Source organism: Apostichopus japonicus, chromosome 8, assembly GCF_037975245.1.
Source record: "Apostichopus japonicus isolate 1M-3 chromosome 8, ASM3797524v1, whole genome shotgun sequence".
Lineage (NCBI taxonomy): Eukaryota > Metazoa > Echinodermata > Holothuroidea > Aspidochirotida > Stichopodidae > Apostichopus > Apostichopus japonicus.
The window spans coordinates 21,725,824-21,750,745 of NC_092568.1; the positions used below are offsets into that span (position 1 = coordinate 21,725,824).

The 24,922-nt window shown below is 37.2% G+C and overlaps 1 protein-coding gene across 1 annotated transcript in view; it reads left to right on the forward strand.

Annotated features, from left to right (window-relative positions):
* Positions 1–24,922, forward strand: part of LOC139971052 (methionine synthase-like) — a 31,594-nt gene that overhangs the window by 1,045 nt on the left and 5,627 nt on the right. Inside the window, exons 2-23 of the mRNA XM_071977214.1 lie at positions 2,291–2,490; positions 6,881–6,970; positions 7,579–7,741; positions 8,446–8,612; positions 8,938–9,133; positions 10,319–10,528; positions 10,729–10,841; positions 11,554–11,694; positions 12,475–12,660; positions 13,879–14,058; positions 15,213–15,329; positions 15,991–16,131; positions 16,331–16,420; positions 17,320–17,418; positions 17,858–18,031; positions 18,588–18,756; positions 19,423–19,625; positions 21,217–21,315; positions 21,961–22,036; positions 22,825–22,980; positions 23,359–23,555; positions 24,322–24,522. Coding sequence (XP_071833315.1) covers positions 2,291–2,490; positions 6,881–6,970; positions 7,579–7,741; positions 8,446–8,612; positions 8,938–9,133; positions 10,319–10,528; positions 10,729–10,841; positions 11,554–11,694; positions 12,475–12,660; positions 13,879–14,058; positions 15,213–15,329; positions 15,991–16,131; positions 16,331–16,420; positions 17,320–17,418; positions 17,858–18,031; positions 18,588–18,756; positions 19,423–19,625; positions 21,217–21,315; positions 21,961–22,036; positions 22,825–22,980; positions 23,359–23,555; positions 24,322–24,522 — 3,368 coding nt within the window. The remainder of the gene's footprint in view (positions 1–2,290; positions 2,491–6,880; positions 6,971–7,578; positions 7,742–8,445; positions 8,613–8,937; positions 9,134–10,318; positions 10,529–10,728; positions 10,842–11,553; positions 11,695–12,474; positions 12,661–13,878; positions 14,059–15,212; positions 15,330–15,990; positions 16,132–16,330; positions 16,421–17,319; positions 17,419–17,857; positions 18,032–18,587; positions 18,757–19,422; positions 19,626–21,216; positions 21,316–21,960; positions 22,037–22,824; positions 22,981–23,358; positions 23,556–24,321; positions 24,523–24,922) is intronic.

Consider the following 24,922-nt stretch of genomic DNA (forward strand, 5'->3'; position numbering starts at 1 on the left):
AATCAACCGCGGTACATTTACCGCAGTTTTACCATGGTATTACCGCGGTAAAAGTGCGGTACATTTACCGCGGTAAATTTACCGCAGTTTTACCATGATATTACCGCGGTATAAGTAGGGTAAAAGTGCGGTACATTTACCGCGGTAAATTTACCGCAGTTTTACCATGATACTACCGCGGTATAAGTAGGGTAAAAGTGCGGTACATTTACTACGGTACATTTACCGCAGTTTTACCATGGTATTACCGCGGTAAAAGTGCGGTACATTTACCGCGGTAAATTTACCGCAGTTTTACCATGATATTACCGCGGTATAAGTAGGGTAAAAGTGCGGTACATTTACCGCGGTAAATTTACCGCAGTTTTACCATGATACTACCGCGGTATAAGTAGGGTAAAAGTGCGGTACATTTACTACGGTAAATTTACCGCAGTTTTACCATGGTTTTACCGCGGTAAAAGTGTGGTACATTTACTACGGTAAATTTACCACAATTTTACCATGGTATTACCGCGGTAAAAGTAGGGTAAAAGTGTGGTTCATTTACTGCGGTAAATTAACCGCAGTTTTACCATGATATAACCGCGGTATAAGTAGGGTAAAAGTGCGGTACATTTACTACGGTAAATTAACCACAGTTTTACTATGGTATTACCGCGGTAAAAGTAGGGTAAAAGTGTGGTACATTTACTACGGTAAATTTACCATAGTTTTACCATGATATTACTGTAGTAAAAGTAGGGTAAGTTTATATGGTACATAAACTACATATGTGAAATTCCTACAATTGTGCCATGATTAACCACAGTAAAAATAGGGTAAAACTATACGGTGCAATTATACTATGGTAAATTTACCATAATTGTACCACAGTAGAACATATATGGGTCACACTATGAAACATGATGGTACATTTACAGCAATTTTTCCATGATTTTGTCCCATATTTTTGCAATACTGATATGACAAACCTTTTGTTCTACTCATATCTTAATGTTGGCAATATAAATTACCTGTGGATATGAGTTGAATAAAGAAGAGAGACAAACTGCTATTCTTATATGTTATAGTATGCATCTCTTTTCCTAAAAAAAATAAGCAGAGGATAGATACATAGAGAATTCCTTCATGGAATCCCTGATGTATTTGAGAGGAGACAACAATTAATTCTTTTTTCATTATTAGGGAGAACCTAAAAGCCTTTAAAATGAAAAAAGAACTATATAAACTAGCACACATAAGGCATAGGTTCTGTGCCTCAACACTGTGGCACACAAAAATTGACCAATCAGTGTCCTCAGATTTGGGTATTCTCTGTCAGGTCCAATAAATGACTACAAGTCTATGTAATTATGTTCAGAGTACTCTTTCCATTTAAAACAAGTCTTTGAGGACAATAAGAGATCAAAAGTCCAATCTGGACTACCAATCAAGTCAAAAGAAGAGAGTCAGGAATCATACCAGCTAGGGTAAATGAAATTCAACAAAGCTTTCTCATGTGTGAAACCTCCATGGATTTGATGAATTAAAAATTGATGCATTCTACAACTGAGGACTTATATGTCAGGCATACAACCATTACAATAAGGGTAACGGCATATAGCCAAATCATAATACAGTACACTGATGGGTGAAATTCAAAGGAATATATGGTGTACATGCTAATTGAGATAAGGACAAAATCATGCTCAATGTAAGGTAAAACTGTCCTGCAATTAGTGTAAAATCATGGTAAAACTAAAGTAAAAGCGTAGTAAATCTACGGTAAAATTGGGGTAAAATGTGGTAAAAGTTTGGTAAATTGAGGTAAACCTAAGGTAAAAGCGTGGTAAATCTAAGGTAAAATTGGGGTAAAAGTACGGTAAACTGTGGTAAAAGCGTGGTAAATATACGGTAAAATTGGGGTAAAAGAACGGTAAAACTGTGGTAAATTTGGGGTAAAAGCGTAGTAAAAGTGTAGTAAAAGCGCGGTAAAAGTATGGTAACACCGTGGTAAATTGCGGTAAAATTGGGGTAAAAGTGAGGTAAAACCATGGTAAATTTGTGGTAATTTACTGCGGTAAACCGCGGTTTACCGCGTCCATAGGGCCAAAACACCGCGGTAATGTACAACAAATTTACCGCGTTTTTACCCCGGTTTTACCGGGGTAAAAGTGTGGTATGTTACCGCGGTAAATTTGAGGTAAATTTTTTCCTGGGTACACCTGTGTTCTACTACTTACAGAGATAAACCATCACCACTTGTTGATCACCACTTGTTGATGAAATCTCAATTATTTCTCACCAGCTCTTGAGGTTACACTCGATAAAATTCTCCAAGAGAGAATCATGATATTTGATGGAGGCATGGGAACAATGATTCAAGAACAAAAGTTTGAAGAAAATGACTTCAGAGGCAGTGAATTCTTGAACCATTCTAAGAATCTGCAGGGAAACAATGACCTTTTATGTATAACTCAACCCGAGACAATCTACAATATACACAAGGTAATTGTGCTCTTTGGTTTCCATGACAATCATGGTGTGGGTATTGTGTGGTTGTGCATTTGTGTGTTGATAAGTTTATGTGGCTCACACCTTGCTTGTAGCAAACAGCTAGTAACATGTATCTTGTTTTACTGAATTCTCTACAATTTAATTCATTTTGTATACAAGTAATTGATTCTGAATAGCTTCCGAAATTTAACATTGCAATAACTCTGCAATTTTAAGTCAAACTTGGTATACAGTTGTTGTTGTTGGTTAAGCTCTGGTACATGTAGGCCTGAAATTTTTTGAACCATCTGGCCCCCAAAAATTCCAGGCCCATTTTCTTGCCACATGAGCCAAACTTTTATTTCTACCTCAAATGAATTTTGTGACACATTCTTTGGGCCAAAATTTGTGAGGTACAGAATGTTTGGGACCATTTGGGTCCACATTTTTAGGGGTTCCATTTTTTTTGGGGGGGGCAAATATATTTTTGAGCCACACTGTTTGGGCCAAATGTAAATTGGGACCATTTGGGCTCAAAAATTCTATCGGGCCCAATTCCACAACCTTAAATCAGAATGCATCCAACTTTGAATACAGTTTTTGGTTAATAGCTGGTACATGTGGGCATAAATATTATATTAGGTGATGACATACAACACTTTAAAATTCCACAAAGCTGGGAACCATAGTGCCCGTTATTTTTATTTCGGTGCCAGCTTTTGGCACTGGATAAGGGTTTTTTATAACAATTGCAATACCTTGTATTTGTAACAACATGCACTCAACTGGAATTTTTCTACTTCAAGGTTGTGTTAGGCAGGCCTGCCTATTGGACCCCTTCCTTTCCCTTTTTTAGCTGCTGAAGTTTTAGCTTGAAAACTTTCGGATAATGATAATATTAGGGATGTCTCAAGTGAAATCTGTCTATCAAATTAGACACCATTTGGGTAGGAATGTAATTGTTAAAACAGAAATTGGAATAAATGGAGGGGAAATAATAAAGTCATATGAGGTCATCAGAGGTCATGGTTTGAAACCTTGTAAACATGATCTGTCGAAAGCAAAACTTTCCATTGTATCTATTTTGTATACATGTGGATGTCACTTACAGCTTAGGTGAACAGTATAGCTTTTGTTGGAGTTCAAAAGTCAGCAGCTGTTAAAGTCCACAATATTTTCAAACACAATGTCTCAAGAAGAGACACTTGGGAACCAGTACTATAGCTTAATGGTTTGAAGAAGCCTATTTTCTTTAGTGTATATGTCAGAGGGCAGATCTATAAATTATGCAATCATAAGTTCAAAAGTCAGCACATACACCTGTATACCATTTCTGCATATTAAAGGGAATTAATGGGTGGGAAGATGATGGGAGGACACCCGAGATCAGTGAACAAAATAATTTGGTTATCATTTCTTTAGTTTGAGTTAGGGTTGGGCGATATATCGAAAATTATTATTATCGCGATAATTTTTTTTCAAGACGATATTTTTTGAGGATTGAACAAATGACGATAATTTCTTGTGAAAGAAATTTGAAATAAATGTAGAAAAAAAATTCTCCGTTTTATGTGTAAATGTTATTCTAGCATTCCATGGTTAAGAAAGTTGAAAAGAAATAAAGTTTATCAACTTCATTTACTGTCTTTTGAACTTCGTAAAAAACCCGTCCTTTACATCATTGACTGTATAGAGAACAAAACTCTGAAAATCAGTAGAGAAATTACCAATTGTGTACGAATTAAGTAAGTTGGTACACCTTTCTAATTTTACGAAAGATTGAGCAAAATACTTTCGAAAAATTCACGCGAAACTGGCATATCGTGCTAAATGCAACAAGTGTCATGTAAACAAGGCTCTAGTACACCCATTTATGAATAAACCAGAAGACCACATCTGGTGTAAAGCGGGGGGAAAAGAAAGTATTTTCTAGAATTTCCCCCCAATAATATTAATAATATCCTACCATAGTTAAGTGTACAGTAAATAGCCAATCACTTCGTGGGTTACGGATCGCACGTAACAACAAAAACACAACTAATTTTATTTTGCGAAGTTGACGATTTCTACAAGGACATGGAAACAATATTTAGCATTAATTTAATCACGCCTGGTGGCCTAAAACATGGAATTACAAGGTTTACTTTCATAAAGATGGCCATACTGTAGCTATTGGGGCCTTGATATCGTGCTATGTCTGTATGGTATAGACTTTGCCTCGTGTTTCATGGGGAATAGATTGTTTTGTTCATGCGGAGGAGTCGGTTGGCTTGAGGTGTGTTTTACTTACCTTAATGTTACGGGGATATTTACCTACTTTCCTTGAACGTCTAAGATAATATTTCGCATAACTTTACCGATCCTTTACTGACTGACCTAATTAATTCTAGAGTGGAGCCAAAATAGTTTACTCCATGAAAAGTTTTTTGGAACCGTGCCAAAAATGTGAACAAACAGGTGTTAGACAGGGGAGTTGTTTTGCAAGGTACCTGGGAAAATTCGAAGCACATGTAGCCTACCGTGATATTTAAGTACGGTTAAACACTGCAGTTGTAATCTGATTGTTAGGCAGTCTAGAAACGGGGCTTTGCCGAACGTAGTTTGTTTCATAATATCGACAGTTTTGTAAGTTAAACTTCATAAAGATTGTAAGAAAGATTAATTCCCTTTTCATTTTATCACATAATATAGCTACTCTAACTTGTCATTTTAAAACTTTCATCAGTTTCGTGACAATTTAAATTCATAAAGTTCAAGGGCGTAGGAACCGGGGGGGCTGGGGGGCACCAGCCCCCCCAGTGAAAAATGTGGAGGGGCGGAAGTATCATTCGGCCCCCCCGCTTCGCAGGTCAGAGAACCCCTTTTTCATTTCCAAATGAGAAAAAAAATCTCATTTGGAGCACCAAATTGCATCTAAGGCCTGGTGAAAATACAAAATTAAGTTTACAAAATGGAGTGGGTGTTGAAGTGTGCTATATTGCACCAATTTGCATCTGAGGCTACCTGGAAATGCAAAAAATTCCAAAGGGGAGGGGGAACCCCCTCCCCTTAGACCCCTCCCCCAGGCCGGCCATCAGTCTTCAGCTCCCCCCCCCACTCAAAAGTACCTTCCTACGCCACTGATAAAGTTAGTCAGTAGTTTGAATCCTCAATTGCGAATTTTTTATCACCAGACACGCAAAAATACTTAACGTTTCCGGGGGCCTTCGCCCCCTGGACCCTCACAAGGGGTTCCACCCCTTGATCCCAACGGGGCTCTAAGGCGGGCCCCTGAACCCCACGCCATTATGCTCGGTGTGTTTGCTGCGCAAAAGCACCGGTGGGAAATCGGCAGTTGTTTTTAGTGTGTTCGCGAACACACTAAAAACAACAAGATAAAATTATCGTAATTATCGCAATATCGCGATAATTTTTGAACTATTTATCGTGACATTAAAAAGCAAATATCGCCCAACCCTAGTTTGAGTGTTGATTTAATAATGTTAAAGAGGATTGGTTTAAATATAGTTCACAAATGTAGCATTCTAGAACACATACAGAACGGTAGGTCTACTGTAACCTACTTGTGCAGTTGTAATGAAGATGGTTTATCAAATGTTGTATTTGAGTTTGTGCATTCCTCACTTAAGACAAATGGAATATATACCTGATGCAATCATGGCATGGATTTATTAGTGTTATGGTAACCATTCATGCACTGTACCAATAAAGTCAACATAATGCATGTTCATTTCCCTGGCTTGAGGATTATCCAGGTATACTTACCAAATCCATGTACATGTAGGCAACCCCAACCTCATTAAAAAAGTAATTTTTAAGTTTGAGACTCTTTTCATTTAAACTGAACAATTGACATGAAATTTATGGCAACCAAAAGTAGGTATACATGCAAAACTCAGACTGCTCAATAGTAGGTAACCATTTTTAGTAACCTCCCCCTCCTCTCCCCATACCTCCCCCCCCCATATATATATGTATACGTATATATATAAGACAAAAGACAAAAACTGGGTACCAATGATCAGTCTTAGAGAGATTTTCTTTTATTGCCCCTCTCAAAGCACTTTTACGTGCTACAGTAGAACCTTTTATTGTCCCTTATTGACCTTTCTCCATATCTTAGGATAGTTTTAGGAGGTAGATGTCTACTCTTCAGGGACTTCGACCAACTTTTAGCTTTGTCAACGTTTTGATGTAGTAACAGGTGATTTTAAAGACAATGTCTTTGTAAGATATTTGCCTTAAGGGTGGCGACAAAGTGATGGCAGTAAAACGTTTCCAATTAAGATGACCATTTTGTAAAATTCATTTGAAGAAGTCTGTACCTAGACATCATATTTTTGTACAGGAAGAGTTTGAGTCTTTGATCATAAAGGGTTTTGTTTCCGTTTTAACTTACCAGGAATATCTTCTTGCTGGAGCAGACTTTATTGAGACCAACACTTTCAGTAGTACCAGCATAGCCCAAGCAGACTATGGATTGGAGCATATAGTAAGCCATTTCATTGGTTGGATTTGAATAGCAAAACTTGACCAGCTTTTCTCTTGTATTTTCTTTAGACATTAAATTAGGTAAAGAGCTGTAGTTTTACAACGGACAAAGAGCAGTTTAGCATTTAACAAGATGAAAAACTTGATGACATAATGTAGGACAGAAAAAAATCAGGATATTGAACTTTCAAGTGGAAGCTTTCTTTTGTCTTATATATGTGAATTCTTCCAGAAGTCTTCTCATTTGTTATTCAACCTAATTCTACTGCAACGGATGCAATCAAGTAACCTGCTCGATGTTACATAAAGCTTATTTAATAACCAACTGCAAAGCTGTTTAAATCAGCTGTGTTTTGATCTTGAAATGTTGCTACAGTATCAGTAACATCTGCAACAGTATCCATGCAGATTTGTCAGAATTAATTTTAAAGATGATTTACTAATGAAGTTCAAACAGTTTTATAGATTACATCTTTTCTGAATGATTTGATTTCACTCAAAGTTTTTTATGTTTAATTATAAATGATATGTTGCAGTCTTAAGTAAAGATCAAGCTAAGTTGGTTTCTTGGAAATTCAGAAATGTACTTTTTCATCCTTTCTCTTGTAGGTATATAGATTAAATAAGCAGGCTGCAGAATTGGCAGCTCGTGCAACAAGAGATGTGACTGCAGAAACAGGCCAGCAGAGATTTGTGGCTGGTGCAATGGGTCCAACGAACAGAACATTATCAATATCTCCAAAGGTGGAACAACCTGAATTCAGAAATATAAGTAAGATTTCTTCTAAACCTAGTTTTGTTTTGTTTTGAAACACAGGTTTAGAAGGGCCAATAGAAATGAACATGTCTCAATTAGCTTGACAAAACTCAAACTATATAAAAGCATATTTATATCATAGTTGCTTAGGGTCCTTCAAATGTCAGCAATATTGCAGAGTAAACTTGCTTGTTTGTCCTTTTCATTTTTTTGTTGTTGTTGTCACTTTTGCTTAAAAACTTGCAGACTTGCAAAAGTACAAGAGCAAGTTTGTTTGTTATCCTGAGCACATCATTGCCTCATCATTTCTGTATGCTTTATATAATGAATTCCTGTGATAACCATGGCATTAACAAACTACTGCTGTTTGTACACGTGTGTCCTCTCCATCGTATAATTACGTAGCTGTCCTCTTCTCTGTGTAATTATCCCCAAAAGTTGACCACCCAGCTCAGTATAGTACTTGTTTTAATGACCTGACCAATAGCACTACAGTAGCCTTGGGCAGGGCTGGCCTTATTTCCCCTCTGTGCCATTTTGTGCTTGCTGTTGTCTAAGTAATGCCTTTTTCTGGATGAGAGTGGTATGGTGAAGATGGGATATGACTTCAGACTGAAAAGTGCTCTTGGTTTGATTTAAGGTTGTCATTGTTGTCCCAAAAAAATGTCATTTTGCTTTTCTTTAGTAATAAACATCTGTTCTCCTATTTATTATTACAGCTTTCGATGAAATGGTTGAGGCATACAAAGAACAGGGCCGAGGTCTTCTGGATGGTGGCGCTGACCTACTGTTGGTGGAGACTATCTTTGACACGTTAAATTCAAAGGCTGCCCTCTATGCAATACAAGAATTGTTTGAGAGTGACTACGCACCCGTTCCGATATTTGTAAGTTGACGCTAGGTCAAGAAGGTCATTATTTCATGTTACCATTCCTATTTGTATTTTATGTGACCGTCAACTAACCGGATAAACTGTGAGTTTCCAACTTTACCGAAGAAGCTGGTTAAAATGAAAGATAGTGTATGGCCCAGGAGAGGTGATGGGTTGGGGGGCCCGATGTTCAGACTGTCACTAGCTTCTAAAACTTGCAAACCGAACAACATTCTCATCTTATGTTACAATTGATACAGCATTAAATGCATTGCTTTAAATGTAATCCTATCAAGGTACTATGCAGAAACTGTATGACAATTCTCCCCTTTTCTTACAGATTTCAGGTACAATTGTCGACAAAAGTGGAAGAACCCTGTCGGGTCAAACAGGAGAAGCCTTTGTCGTTAGTGTGTCGCATGCAAACCCTCTCTGCTTAGGTCTAAACTGTGCTCTGGGGGCTACAGAGATGAGACCCTTCATCGAGGCCATAGGTCTCTCAACCACAGCTTATGTTATATGCTACCCTAACGCAGGTTGGTACGACATCTTTTGAGTTCGGGTCTTAAAGTTTTCAGTTTTATTTTCAGTACAAGGATGTTGAGCTGAGATGACAAAGCAAGTTGTTTTTACAGGCAGCTCCCCTTTAACAGAGAGGAAAACAAAAAATAAGGCAAATTTAGTATGCAGTAATCGAAAAAGAAAAGAAAAAGATGAACCTATCAACAGCTAAGGTTCATCAATTAAATTGACTGGACTACATAGTCTAAAACACAAACTAAACAATTCCTCAGATGCAACACAAACCTCAATTGGAAATGACACATTACAATCCATTTACAAATTTGTCAAGTATCAAAGGTGTTGAATGTCTTTTAAGTGTGCTTAGTTGTGTAGATAAAAGTTGATAAAATAACATGTTTAGGCGGAGTTATTATTATGTGTGAAACTATGGATTGATGTCAATATTGAGGACTATACTGAAGAGCTGAGATCATCATCAACTCAGCCTTTCAGGAGATTTAGCATATTTTAATGCTGAATATGTACAATAATAGGAATAGCTGTAGCTTATCATGTCCACTGTATATAAGGAGAAATGGACAAAAATTTATCTCTGTGATCTAAATTGGTCTCAACGAGGTCAAAGGTACTGTATTGTGCTGCAACGAGTTTATACTTGCTAAAGAAACTATTTTATAGTATCAGTAATATGATAGGCATCGTTCACAACTGTTAAATAATTGTTGTGAAGTTGTCATTGCTGTCATTGAAGTTGTCATTAGATTTCATCAGTTTCATCCTTTTCAGGCGTTTTTGGTGGTTAATAGGGCTGTTTATAATTCCAACATCCCAACATGGCAATAATTGTCTTTATGAAGTAATACATGTGTCTGAAAACTTTGTACGCATAACTTAAGAGCAGCAGATTGATACAACTGATTCGTGGTATTTAGATTCTCCCAGGTTGATGGTGAATAGGTCACAACTTACTAGAGGTCACTGGAGGGTTAAATCAAGTACACTCCAAAACATAAATCCTTTAAACCCCCCCCCCCCCCACCCTGCCCTCCCTCCTTCCTATAATAATTACAAGCTCACTTGGCTTTTTTTTTTAGGTCACTCGAAAAAAAAATTTACCTCTAATCCTGAAGGTATCACTCAGCCATTGAATGGCTCTAACTAGGTTATATCAATGAGCTTTCCCTTTCCATTCTCAGGTTTACCAAACACATTTGGAGGTTACGATGAAACACCAGAGATGATGGCAGAGAGCTTGGGAAACTTTGCGAAGGACGGTCTGGTGAACATCGTCGGAGGCTGTTGTGGTACCAGACCGGACCACATCCGAGCGATAGCTGAGGCAGTCAGCGAGCATCCACCCAGGAAGAGACCTAAAATCCTCCATCCCGGATCAATGCTTCTCTCAGGTATACGTAATATTAACTGTCAATGGTATTTGAAATGTAAAATTCTTAAGACAGAAATTGACATAATACTTGACAAAGAGTTTACTGACTAACTTTAATGATACTGTGGTACCTCAATGTGGTATTTACAGGTTTAAAGCTTAAAGTTTAATTTGCATTGAATTTCATTAAAATTTGATCTCTTGCCTTTGTTTTAATAGGTCTGGAGCCTTTCATTATCAGCAAGCACACCAACTTTGTCAACATTGGTGAAAGATGTAATGTAGCCGGATCAAGAAAGTTTGCTAAACTCATTAAAAATGACAAGTATGATGTGAGTATGTTTGTTTATCAGTTTATATACAGATGAAAAATATTTCCTGGAGTATTGATCTCATATCTCCTGTTTGCTCAAAGTCCCTGTCATTTTGAAGTTACCATCAATACCGTTGTATACTAATCATTAAATTATTTAATATTTGGATCTTCTTGTAAACAAACAATTGATATATTTGGATCTTCTTGTAAACAAACAATTGATAGATTTGGAAAGATTGGTGTCTGCAGTTCCTGCTGGTGTCAGATTTAATATTTGTTTAGAGGTTTTCCTTTTCTCTTTTTGTAGGGTTTTCAATATGTCAGTCTAAAAACTAGAAGTCTAATATATCATCCAACCTACATGTACCATTCTTGTGGATTTTAAATACTTGTAAATTTTATTTTCATCAGAATCCTTGCTCTGTCACCTCTCTCAGGCTGACGCTTAATTCATGAATATATCCTTGTTGACATTTAAAACTGATTAAAATCTGGTCTGCTTCCATTCCTCCTCCTCCTCCTCCTCCTCCTCCTCCTCCTCCTCCTCCTCCTCCTCCTCCTCCTCCTCCTCCTCCTCCTCCTCCTCCTCCTCCTCCTCCTCCTCCTCCTCCTCCTCCTCCTCCTCCTCCTCCTCCTCCTCATTCTTATTCTTCTCCATTAAATCAGATGAGTGTCTAGCCATATGAGAAACAGATTTAGCATCCTTTCTTTGTTTCTTTTCCCCAAAGGATGCCTTGGCCATTGCTAAGACGCAAGTTGAAGCTGGAGCTCAGGTTCTTGACTTAAACTTTGATGAGGGTATGTTAGATGGATGCAAAGCCATGACCAAATTTGTCAACCTGATAGCCTCAGAACCCGACATTTCAAAGGTACAGTAATTCAGAAAAGTTTTCATCATTCAATAAAGGGATTTTCTCTGAATAATCAAACTTGTCACCATGGTTACCATGCTTGATCAGATGTGTCACTATAGTTACTGTGCATAGTCAAATTCCTCTTTATCGTTACAGCTTATGGTCAAACTTTTTCACAAATTGGTGCAATTTTCAAAGGTACAATTGTACAATTTGACCTGTTTTGGAACTCAATTTTGTATTTGGAAGATTGATGTATTACAAGTCAGTAAGATTTGAGAATAAGACTTTTTAAGTATAAAACATAATGAAAATAAAAAATGAGTAGACTTGTTATATTAAACGACAACGTGTGAACATGAATGTACTTGCTAGATATTATAAGGCATGTGCTTTGGCCCGTGCTGTGGCCGAGTGGATAAAGGCAGTGGCATTTGAAGCAAATGAGGCTTAGCAACCTGGAGGTTCCGGGTTCGATACCCAGCTGGGTAATAGTTAGGAAGGGTGTTTCATCCAAGAGCAATCTACCGTTTTCCCATCTGAAATGACTTTCTAAAATCGAAAAGATTCCTAGTTTGAGTTAAAATGTTGAATTGGAAGCCACCTGACGTGTAAGTTGTAAGCCATACGTCCTTGCTGGTTTCTCTCACATCTGTGGTCCCTTAAGCGTCGTAGAAATGACTGCTGATCATGATGATCGTTATTTTGTGATAAGTGTTAGTATGCTCATTGGATTTCAACTAGAGGATATTTTTATATTTTTTTAACCTTTTCTCCATCTTCTGTATCTTTCAGGTGCCTCTATGCATCGACTCCTCCAAGTTCTCGGTAGTAGAGGCAGGCTTGAAATGTGCGCAGGGCAAGTGCATCGTCAACAGTATAAGTTTAAAAGAGGGAGAAGAGGACTTCCTGGAGAAGGCCAAGATTATCAGAAAGCACGGAGCAGCAGTGGTTATCATGGCTTTTGATGAAGTCGGACAGGTAAAGCTATTGCTACCTCTTTTACAAGGGGAATGAACCATTTTTACAAGATGCATAACATTGTATTCTGCCACACCCCCATTCAAACCTAATCTGATCCCTACAAACAAAGTGAATAAAGGGCAACATTTGATATGTCAACAATAGAACAAGCTACAAAGCTGTATTGGATCAATGTACTTTGTTCCACAAGTTCTATATTACAAATTTTTGATATCTCGGACTTCGTTATCCCCTTTTCTTTCTTCGTCTTCTTGTTCTTGTCTGTTTGTGGAGTTTGTTCATTACTTTGCAATATATAACTGTATCCATCGATTTCTGTGGGCAACTAAAAGATTGCAATAAACCCGAGCTTAGAAACCACTCAGGAATTGTCACCCAGCAGATGATTATTTGAGAAAGACATGGAGACAGAATTTTATTCCATCAAATTTTCAGCCCGTATTGCTTTAGTGTCAACATTAATGTGGGTCGCATTCCAGCCAAACAAATACTGATGTACAAAGAGAGAGAAAAAACTGTTTAGAAACTGCTTTACTACTGATAATGCCTCTGTATCTAGGTAAAATGTAAAAGTTAGAGGGCTTGACATTCAGATCCTAGCAGGATCTTTGTTAGAGGCTAACTGAAACAAAAACAAACTAAGGACAAATGGCGAGAGATGAACAGAGAACTAATAATACTGTCATATATTTCACACAGGAAATGGGTGTGTTTTTTTGATATGTAAGAATCGTATCAATTATTGAAAAATACCAGACAGTGGATCACAATATTAGACAAAAAAATACATAGAATTTAGTGTTTGCTATATCAAGCAATGATAGAGATTCGTTGTTGTTGTAATAACACTATTTGAAGTTCTGAATATTTTAGTCATGTCGGTTGGAAGCTTTTTGAAATATTGATGGCTATTTTTCAATTATACCTGCATTTTATGCTACTCTTAACAGATATTAAATGAAATACAGCCATAACAAACTCTTTTTGGTGGTGGTGGTGGAAATGGTACTTGTGAGCAATGTTAAAGAAATTTAGGACAATATCTATTCATTGGGTGCCAACGGTGAACATATTGGAAAACTGTGATCTTCAAGCCTTGAGAATCTTTTGTCTTGGTCGTAACCCTCTTTGCCAACGTTTCGTTTAATGCATGAAAATGTTTTGTTTAGTATTTGCTGATTACAGAACTTTGTTCCGATTTCATTATTTCTATAGGCGACAGAGAGTGACCGAAAACTTGAAATCTGTACTAGATCTTACAATATTCTGGTTCAGAAGGTGGGATTTAACCCCTGTGACATCGTCTTTGATCCAAACATCCTCACCATAGCAACGGGCATGGAGGAACACAATCTCTACGGGGTTCACTTCATCGATGCTACTAGAAAAATCAAGGTAAGAGGTTAAAAAACAACAACGATAACATAGCAAATTATTAAAAGCATGAGTTTGAAATAGTTTTTAGGTCAGGTAGTTTAGTAGTTACCATAGCGACACAAAGGAATTAATTTATCAAATGAAAGAGATTGTTACAGATGTTAGTAAAAGACGGTTTTCTTTTTCCTTTTCTGAGAAGATTTTTTCTTTACATTCATGAATAACATAGTCAGAATACAACTTGTCTATCTCTTAAAGAAGCTTTCTGTATAGATTGCGATAAATGTTTAGATGCAATGTGACACAAAAAAAAATTCATACCGATGAAGTTCTTTAGCTTGACTAGTCAGGTATTCCAAAGGATAAAGCAAAAGAACATTTTGTAATTTTTATTCTATTTGCTAGTTAACGCTTTCATTTTTATGGAGATATGAATAAGTATATGGGCTCCAGAATCAATGGGAGCCATGAATGACTTTCATTTCCACCGAATCCTTTTGGGTCTCAGTTTGGGCAATCCCAATCTTCTTTTCACTTAAATTAAGAGGTTTGGTAAACTTGCTGGACATTAACTGACCAACCTCTAAAAGCTTAAGAGAAAATTGATTGGGAAGCTGCTAGTCACAAAAAAGTTGTAAACAGGGTTTTTTCAAACTCTATAATCAGAAAAGAGTGTAAAATGTTTAATAGAGGACCTGATGTTTAGATTCCTAGCAGGATCTCCTCGGTGGGCTGACTGAAATGTAAACAAATTAAGAACACATTAAGGTACACAGGAGGACAGACAGTTTAAAGTGGACAATTGAGCAAAGAACAGAGCAAAAATAGACACAATAAAAGAAGAGGAAAGAATTGATTTGTCTCCACAATTATTAACATAGGATAGTTACTTCTATATTTAGCTCTGGACAGTATGTGGTGCAGTCATCACAGACCAGTTATAGTCACGTTAAGGCCCACTTATTGTGTGTAATAGCTAATACAAGAAGAAAATGCTTTCTACAAGGATTCAGTGAGAAGGGTTTGAGTGTATTGGAACCTCTTTTACTGTTCAGAAAAAAAAGTACACTGTTGTCATATGATTGTATGAGAGACTTATTTCTTCAATCACTGGGGGTGGTTTTCAGTTGTTAAAGTCAATTAGCAATTTAGACTTGCTCTTGCTTCCACAGCAATCGCTATACGGTTGTCGTATCAGCGGAGGCCTATCAAATCTGTCGTTTTCCTTCAGAGGAAAGGAGGTAATCCGAGAGGCAATGCATAGTGTCTTCCTCTACCATGCCATCAAAGTGAGTAGAAACAGCACACAAATATTGCTTATTGTGTGAAAAAGTCAAACTTTGTCTTGGCATGAATTAAGTTGGATTTCCCCACTGCCTCTACCCTTCATTTATTCCGTGACAATACCGAAAAATTATAGCTTTGTGCTCAATAAACATTCGATGACTCGTAGAAGTAGAAGTGTAGAAGCGTAGAAGTGTCCGTGATCGTACGGAAATGTTTACAAAAGCCACATTCCTCCATAGGAGGTAATATTGTGTCGCAAAAAGAGAGAAATTAACCGAACAGCAGTTTAAGACATTGCCATTGATTAGGACAACAGCATGAGCGAAAATTGCATCAACGGCCCACCTTTCGTCCCGTTGTTAGCTACAGGCATTTCCGAAAACACAACCATAATATACTGCTGATTCTCGCATCCATTCCATCACGTTAAGATTCTAACTAGCTATGATTAACTACATTGTCAGTCCTTATTGTTTTAGTATGATGTTGTTGAATGGGTTAGAGGCCTAAGTAGACAAAACCCATCGGTAGTAGGTTGGTCAACTCTCTTATCCACAATAATCACTTTGTCTAATTGATAATTGTGCAGCATAAACTGTTATTTATTGCTGCTGAAATGTTAACAATCGGTAATACTACTTTCTTCTTCTTCTTTTAACCAAGGCTGGTATGGACATGGGTATCGTAAATGCAGGAAATTTGCCAGTATACGATGACATCGAGCCCAAACTACTGAAACTTTGTGAAGATCTCTTGTGGAACACTGACCCTGAAGCTACAGAGAAACTTCTCACCTACGCCGAGGTTTGTATATGTCTTTTGGAATGTTTTTGCTAGTTGCATAGTGTAAGCTTTCTCTCTCAAATTTTAAGGTTATTGTCATGTACCCATCTCTTTGATGCTATTCATTTTTCAAGCAATGTTATGTGATATGTTCTGTAGTATCTGTGTTACGTGAAGTTACGTTTGTATATAATCCGATCTAATTTTAATCTCCGTATAGGGTCTTGGGAAAGGAGTAAAGAAAGCTGTTGATGATGAAGCCTGGAGAAAAGAGCCTGTTGAGAAAAGATTGTCATATTCTTTGGTGAAGGTGTGAAAATTAAAGCTTACTATTTTATTGATTTGTTTGTTCCCCCCCCCCCTCCCATTGCTGACATTTCTTTTATGATCTTTTATCAGTTGAGGGAATTCACGGTGAAATTTGGTTTCCTTCTTGCATTCGTACCAGGTTTTTGAATAAGCTTGTGGACTTGAAAGTTTCTTACAAACCAAAACAAAGCCCAGAATATGGATCTGCACACAGTTGCATATTAGAGAGGATTAGCTTAGCCTAATTTGCATATAAGCATCGAGACTGAAGTTTGTCATTACAGTTAATTGCCTATAGCTATTGAACAATTTGAGATTTCTGTATGGACATTAATGAAAACTTGTTTCACATTACGCAGACATTGCTCAAGTCAACAATTCCTATGAGAAGCCGATCGCAACATGCCATTTAACCTCAAAAAAGCAGTTAAATTCGATCTGAGAAACGAACAACTCTATGATTCAGTGTCAGTCATATTGTGTTAGTCATGACTGGAAACCAAGTTTATATAATCTGAAGCTTTTGTCAAGTTTGAAAGACTGAGAATAAATAAGTTTCTACCAAAAGTCCACTTTCAGTCTGGAAAAAGCAGATCACAAGATTCATTTTATGTAGTAAAGCTTCACTGACATTTAGTCTGCTGTCAAACAGTTAACTGAAAATTCTACTGGGCATCATGTAAATTATACCCCCCCCCCCAATGGTCATGTGGTACCCACTGTACATGTCAATGTACAAAACTTCTTCGGGTAAATGATTGACTGAGGTTGGCCAGATGTTGAAACGCTCCCCACGATGTTTAAGGTAATGAGCTTTTCAAAGTAAATCTCTGATAGCCAATGGCATGTTGGTGAAAATATCTGTCAAGACCCGTTCCTAACATTTTCTTTGAACAACAGGGTATCGACAAATTTGTTGTCGCAGACACAGAAGAAGCCAGACTCAACAGGAAGTTATATCCAAGACCCTTGAACGTCATTGAAGGCCCTCTGATGCAGGTAATATATTATCATCGATATCAGTTTGCGTAGAACCGTGGGCCCCTGGCCCTACCCCCCACTGCTCAACGAGTGGGACCTTCCATATATTCAGCAATATGGACACTGGCCTGTTGCAACAATTCTGTTTAGGAACATTTTCCCTTCCCCATGTCTTCCCTCCCCTACAATTTTTATAAGTGAATTATTTAAATGGAAATCATAGTTGACTACAACACTTTTACAACAGATGTACCAAGCCTCGGCTGCCCTACATACAAGAATTGGCTCTGAAGCTCTGTTTAATTAGTAACTTTGTGAAACCTTTACTGCCAGTCTAGTTGCATGTATTTGGACAAGGATAAAAACCTTAATAGAATATTAAAAACTGATAATCAGTAGAATAACTAGGAATATGACTATAATACAGAACCTGTCGCTTTTGGTCTTCCTGTAACAGGGCATGAGTATCGTTGGGGATTTGTTCGGGGCTGGCAAGATGTTCTTACCGCAAGTCATTAAATCAGCTCGAGTGATGAAGAAAGCGGTCGCTCATCTGATACCTTTCATGGAAGAAGAAAAAAGGCAAATGATTGAACAGATGGCAAATGGTGACGAGTGTGGTGAAATGATGGTGAATATTTTGTTTTTTACAAAGTTAATTGGCAGTCCTCTTAATCGTGAAACTAGTTCATTACAAGGGTTGGTATTTGTTGTGTATAGGGAGCCATCAGTAGTTTTCACCTGGTTGTTGTTACAATCTTGCTGTTAGATATGTTAGAATTATAAAAAATCAAAAAATGTGAAAATGTCCTTGATTAAATTGTAAATCTCTGTTACCAATTTATGTTTTTCATTAAGGGATTTTCATGTTCCATTACAAATCCTACCAAAAAACTGTTTGCCACTTTGTTGTAAACATCTATCAGCTCTACATACATGGTACTTTTTTTTAATGTTGAAATTTTTTTTTAAATGTTAAAAATGTTATAAGAAAGGGAAGAGGTACCTTAGTCCTTTATATGAAATATGAAATACCAATGAGTAAGAAACCTACCCCTATCTGGATGATAATGTGCACAATTTTTGTTAGCAGTATACTAGCGGTTGCAAGCTAGTGTCCACCCTTTTGGAGGGTCAAGTAAATACTATGGTAGAATTGACTGCAACATATTCATTCCATCTTCCAGGATTTCAACAACGGAACGATTGTTCTTGCAACGGTGAAAGGCGATGTCCACGACATTGGCAAGAATATTGTTGGTGTTGTCCTGGGATGTAACAACTACAAGGTCATTGACCTCGGGGTCATGACTCCTTGTGAGAAAATTTTAGCTGCAGCGCTAGAACACAAAGCAGGTAACCAATGATATGTGTGTCCTGTATAGACTTATGTTGCACTGGGCACTTTTTTAGGCATTTTATGTAAATAAATCATTGTTGCTTACTTTCCTTGGCAGAATTGATCTTGTTATTGGGTAAAGTACGAATGTCCATGGTCACAAAATGTCGCTTTAAACTCTAACATTGCAAATGATGCCACCTGACTTTGTAACAGGTTTGATTAATTTCTCATAGGTTTTGGCGTTCACAGCATCAGTTTATAAAGGCATTTGATTCTCCTTATACGCAGTAGGCGTAAAGTGAAACAAATCAATTTAACAGAGAACACAGCAATGACAGTTACTTTGCAATGCGTAGAGCGAATAAGTTCTTTTAAGGGGTGATGGTAGTGATGACCGCTGTGACCTTAATAGTGTGTAACAAACGTATGACACAATAGGTAACTTCAAAATAAAAACAAAACTGCTGACAAAATTTTGTGGGCCTGACGTTTCAAATACTAGCAGGAATTTCTTCAGAGGCTCTGAAGATGATCTTGCTAGGATCAAAATGTCAGGCCCACTTACTTTAACACACAATAGGTAACTTTAGAGAATATGCAAAATAATGGTATATTCCATAACTTTTTTCCGATGTGGTGTTAGTAGTTGTTTCTTTTCTTTTTTAAATTTTGCATAACAGATTTTATTGGTTTGTCCGGTCTGATCACCCCGTCCCTTGACGAAATGATTCACGTTGCCAAGGAGATGCAGAGACTAGGATTGAAAGTGCCTCTCCTGATAGGTGGCGCCACAACTTCCAAGACACACACAGCTGTGAAGATTGCTCCACGATATGAATGTCCTGCGATTCACGTCCTGGATGCATCCAAGAGTGTAGTTGTGGTAGGAACTAGTAGCAGCTGCTTTCATTTTGATGCTCTCTGACATTAATCCTGATGAATGTAATCCATAGATGGATGAATATTTAACCTAGACCTATCATACTATCATTACAAAAGTACCTAGCCTAGCTTAGAAACTTATAGCAGCTGTTTGAATTTTGCATTTTGATTCTCCCTGACATTAATACTGATTGTTTGTTGTATCTTTGCCTCACAAGATGCTTAGAATCCTTAAGAATGTAATCCATAGATGGATTAATATTTAACCTAGACATACCATACTATCATTACTAAAGTACCTAGTGTAGTTTACTTTGTGCATAAGATACCCTTCCTTGAAGATGACTACGTCATTAACTGTTGTGGCTAATTACTTGCAGATTGTGTTGAAAAGGGACAAAATTCATCGACCTGATGCAGAACATTGTTTGACTGTATCTTGAATAATTGTGACGGGTAGTGAAATATGATCATGGAATGCAACTAGCTTTTTGTATAAAAATAAAGAACAGTTATATCTGATTTTACCTGATACTTCAAGGACTCAAACAGAGGTATTAGGCAAATGAAGGAGTCGATTATCCTCAAACACTGTTGTGGCTCAAACTTGCTTTTCTTATTTTTGCTTGTCTAACCTTTTCTATTTACTACCTTCACCTTTTGACTTGATCTCAAAAAGCTTTTCTCGATCAAAGTTTATTTTCGTTGAAATGGCTGCAGTCTACTGAGCATGCTCTAAGTAACATAGATTTTTTGGGATTGACAAGAAACTTGCCTAGAACTTCAACATTAAAGCTGTGTTTTTTGTGATGAGTTGTAACTTTTGTCTTCTACTGACCAGATCATGGAATTTTTACATGTAATAACTAAGAGATCTGTGTTGCTACAGCCATCTGGCTGTTATCAGCCAGTGAGTTGTCATTGGTTCAAGAAAGAGATTTTGTCCATCAAATTTAATTACGATCTTGTTGGAGTATTTGAAAACCTCTGAAGTTTCATTTTATCTGATTAGATTGTTTAGGGGCTGTTCCTTTAACTGTCAAGTATGGTACTACAAGGTTAAGACAGATTCAAAAGAAAAACCACATTTATTAAAGGGTTGATTTGTCACTAAAATTGTGGCCTTTGGGAACTATTCATGCAAGGCACTCTATCCACCATGGAGATAGGGCATGCCTGTGTGGGGGGGTGGGGGGGTAATTGGGGAGAGGTTTCATCCACAGTCAAGGCCATCTGTGCCGACATGTAACCTCAGTTGACCTTTGACATGTGGTTGTATTCTCCTGATATGAGTGAATGAAAGGATTTCTTGATCTCCTTGTTGTTACCATCGTTATTGCATCTGCTTCAAAATAAAAACAGATATTTTTTAGTCGGCAATAGTTCACGATGGTCATCACAGGCTGATTTATCATAGTTTTAGTTCCTTAAAAATCAAAGGATATTTACTATAACAGTTATGTAAATCAAAAACTGCATATGAGTACAATTTGAATGATATCATTGATGAGCCATATTCATCAAGATAATAGTTAGTCACTTTATTTTACCGTTTCCAATTTAATATGATATGTTAACAATTTCTCTTCTAGTGCTCTCAACTCATGGACAAGGAGCAGTACGACGACTTTTACGAGGAAGTGAAAGAAGAATACGAGGAAATCAGGGATGAGCACTACGATTCGCTGAAGGTAAAATGCCAATGTTTTTTTGTCCAGTGTTTGAATCTCATATCTAAAGTCCAAACATTCAAAATGTGAAACAGAAGGGACACAAAGTAATGGCATTCCCTTTCTTACACTGCTTATGAAAGGTAATAGCAGATTTTTACATGAGATTTTGGTCACCAAACTGTACATATTATATATGACCAGAATTAGCAGTTTAATAAAACACAACTTGAATTAATGATGGGATCATATTTGTGTTCACATGTAAAATTGTCAAAAAACTATAAAAATTTTTAAATCATCATATTGAAGTATGTCAGATTTAGATTGTACCCCGACCAACTAGTTCATGCAATTCATTTCCTACACTATTTTAGGGGTTGGTTGGTCACCACCACTACCCACTTCCCCACCCTCCCCCCAACCCATCCAATCATATTCCACAGACCTATTTCTGCCTACATTGGTATCGCTCTGTAATTGTACCTGTTTGGTTGGTTGGTGTTGTTCCATTTGGTTAGTTTTTTTTCACTCTGCTGTCTTGTTTTCTTCTTCTATTTTCCATTCATCCTCCCCCCCCACCCCCCAACCCTCCTCTGTATGATGCTTTTTGCAAAATGCAACAAGAACATGGTTCATAAAGTTCGTTTGTCATTTTCCCATCAGGACAGGAAGTATACCCCATTGGTAGAGTGCAGAAAGAGAAAATTTAAGATAGATTGGGAAGGAGAGAGTGTGCCAGGTAAGTGTTCTTTCCCATGCAAATAACGCTGAGAAAAGACATCACTGTACCCCTAGGCCCCTAGTAAGACTAGCATATCATTATGTATTTAAATACAGTTGGGACTCGCACAAACAGAACACAGAAAGTCTCTCAGAGCAATGTTCCCTTACCAATTTGATGCTGCAGTGCCCTTGTAATATGCTGGCCGTGTACTGCAATTTCAGATTTTTGCATCAAGAGTTAATTTACCAGTTAAAAATTCTGTCCTGATCAATGTAATGATATAAGAATGTAAAATATAAGTGGAATGGATCGTTACACATTTTCTTGGTTGTCCCAAAATATGACTTCAGGTCCAAAGATACAAAGAAGATAGATAGAGATTTTTTCTTTTTCTTTTCTTGTAGCTAATGCTTCTTTTTGTCTGTACCAAACAAAAGCACCTGAAAAAAACAGAAAATTTGGGTTGCAATTTTTATCTGCATTTGCAATCTCTAAATAATACGATATAATCTGTATTTGGGTCATTACATTAATTAGGTGTCTGATTTATAACAGTTTGGGTTTCCCCATCACTCTGTGAGTTAGGAATGTAAACCTGAAATAAATAATAATAATAATAATGTCACAAAGTTATCCCCGTTATTAATGGTATAACCCATTTCCAAATTTTTATTTGCAATGCGAAGTTTATGTAACTGATGCTTATTGTAAAAGCCATCAGATCATCATATATCAGTTGTCACATACAACAACTTGTCAGTTCATGATGAAGGGATGCCATTTGTCTCGTTCCCTTTCTTTAGTCGTTCCAAAGTTTGTGGGGACCAAGGTATACAAGGACTACGACCTGAACAGGTTGCTACCGTACATTGACTGGAAGCCTTTCTTTGATGTCTGGCAGTTACGTGGCAAATATCCCAACAGAGGTTATCCCAAAATATTCAATGACAAGACTGTTGGTAAGTGTGCTTTATAGACATCGATTATTATACTTTGGGGAGGGGGTCCAAAAAGTTGGACTTGGGAGTTGAAGGATTTACAGTTATGTCAGTAATACATAGTTGACAGTGTATAACTTGTGCCCCATAGAATTCTTAGTTATATGTCACAGTGGGAGGTAATGGCAGGAACCCTCCCAATTCCAGCTTGAAGGAATATTTATCATAATACGTCCATCATCGCTGATGTAAAAAGACTGGTTAGTTTGGCCACTTTCATCTTGAGAAGTACTTTTGACTTTCTCATGGAAGTAATTTCACCCTTGATATGATCTTTACTGGTCATTTTGTTGCAATCTCCCTCAAAACTGAAAGATGTAAACTATATCTGTCACACAGGTGAAGAAGCCAAGAAGCTCTTCGATGAAGCACAGAGGATGTTGAAAGATGTGCTCAACCAGAAGCTGTTTCGTGCGACAGGAATCGTAGGACTTTACCCAGCCTGCAGTGTGGATGATGACATCCACGTCTACAAGGAAGATACAGTACCTCGACAAGGGGAACCCGATTTTGTATTTTATGGACTCAGACAGCAGGTGAGTGAAACTTGCCATTGATCCGCTTGTATGGTTTAATTAACACGATGAAAATTAATTGTGTTTGAAAGCTAGTGTTAGCAATGGTACTCAGTATTTGTATTAATGGGTTGCTTTTGTAACTTTTTTAAGGGGAGCAATTTTCATGATGAGTCAATTTATCTGGTAAGTATTTTGATCAAGTTTTGTATTATCTCACTGAAAACAGTAAAAGTTAGGAAACTTGTGCTGCATTTGGTTACAAGAATTTCTCTTCATATGTACTATATAAGCATCTGGGAGATGAATGAACTGAGGGATTCTATGCATCTCATTTCATGCATGTTGTAGTCACACCTGTCACAAGTTTTCATCAATTTCGTTAGTCAAGTTGAGTCACAGAGTCAATAGCTTCACAAACAAGAAACATCTCTGACTCAGTTTGAGTCGATTTAAATTTGGGAAAAGTGTCACTTAATTGATAGCCTTGATTGGGAAAGGTTTTTGCTGAACAATGCTCGGCTAAATGTTAATATCAAAATACATGTTTGGACAGCTTTCATGACAGAACATAATTGAAATAATAGCCTAGAATGAGATTCCAGACAGTCAATTAAGATTTCTAATCCTGTGTTTCATTCGGGTCTAGGCAAATAAATGTATCATTCGTTGTACTTTCTTGTTCTAGATTATCTTAAATGAATCATAGACTAAAATTGAGCATCACTTTCTGAAATTTTGTCTCAAAAAGTGATTTTGGTTGTCTTTTTTTTTCTCTCTGTAATAGGCTGAGAAAGATGCCAAGGCAGATCCATATACCTGTCTATCAGATTTTGTGGCTCCAAAAGAATCTGGCGTTAGAGATTATATCGGAGCATTTGCAGTCTCTGCTGGATTTGGAGTCGAAGATCTTTGCAAGGGATATGAAGAAAAACATGACGACTACAACAGTATTATGGCCAAGGCACTAGCGGACAGGCTAGCTGAAGTGAGTGGGAAGTTTGGTGCTATTATTATTAGTTTATGTGATGACCGTTATGTCGTCATAACATTAATAACAAGATCATTTCTTTACTTTTCTGTTAGCAGGATAAATTTACTCTCTGATTCTTGAAGAAAGGGAGAATAAGCTGTACATTTCACTCTTTTTTTTTTAATTTTTCTTTCTTTTTATCCATTGGTTATGAAATTCAGTTTTGACTTTGCTGCATTTCTAAGGAAAAGTGGAGAGAGGATTTTCTGGTGCTTTGAATCATTTATTAGCCTGACTTCATCCTCATATTTACACAAAATACCAAACATGCGTCTTTTTCCTACCATAGGGCAGTACCCCCACAAACTTCAATATTCTCCCCTTGGATGTGAAAATGGTACTAAGTTTAGTAAAT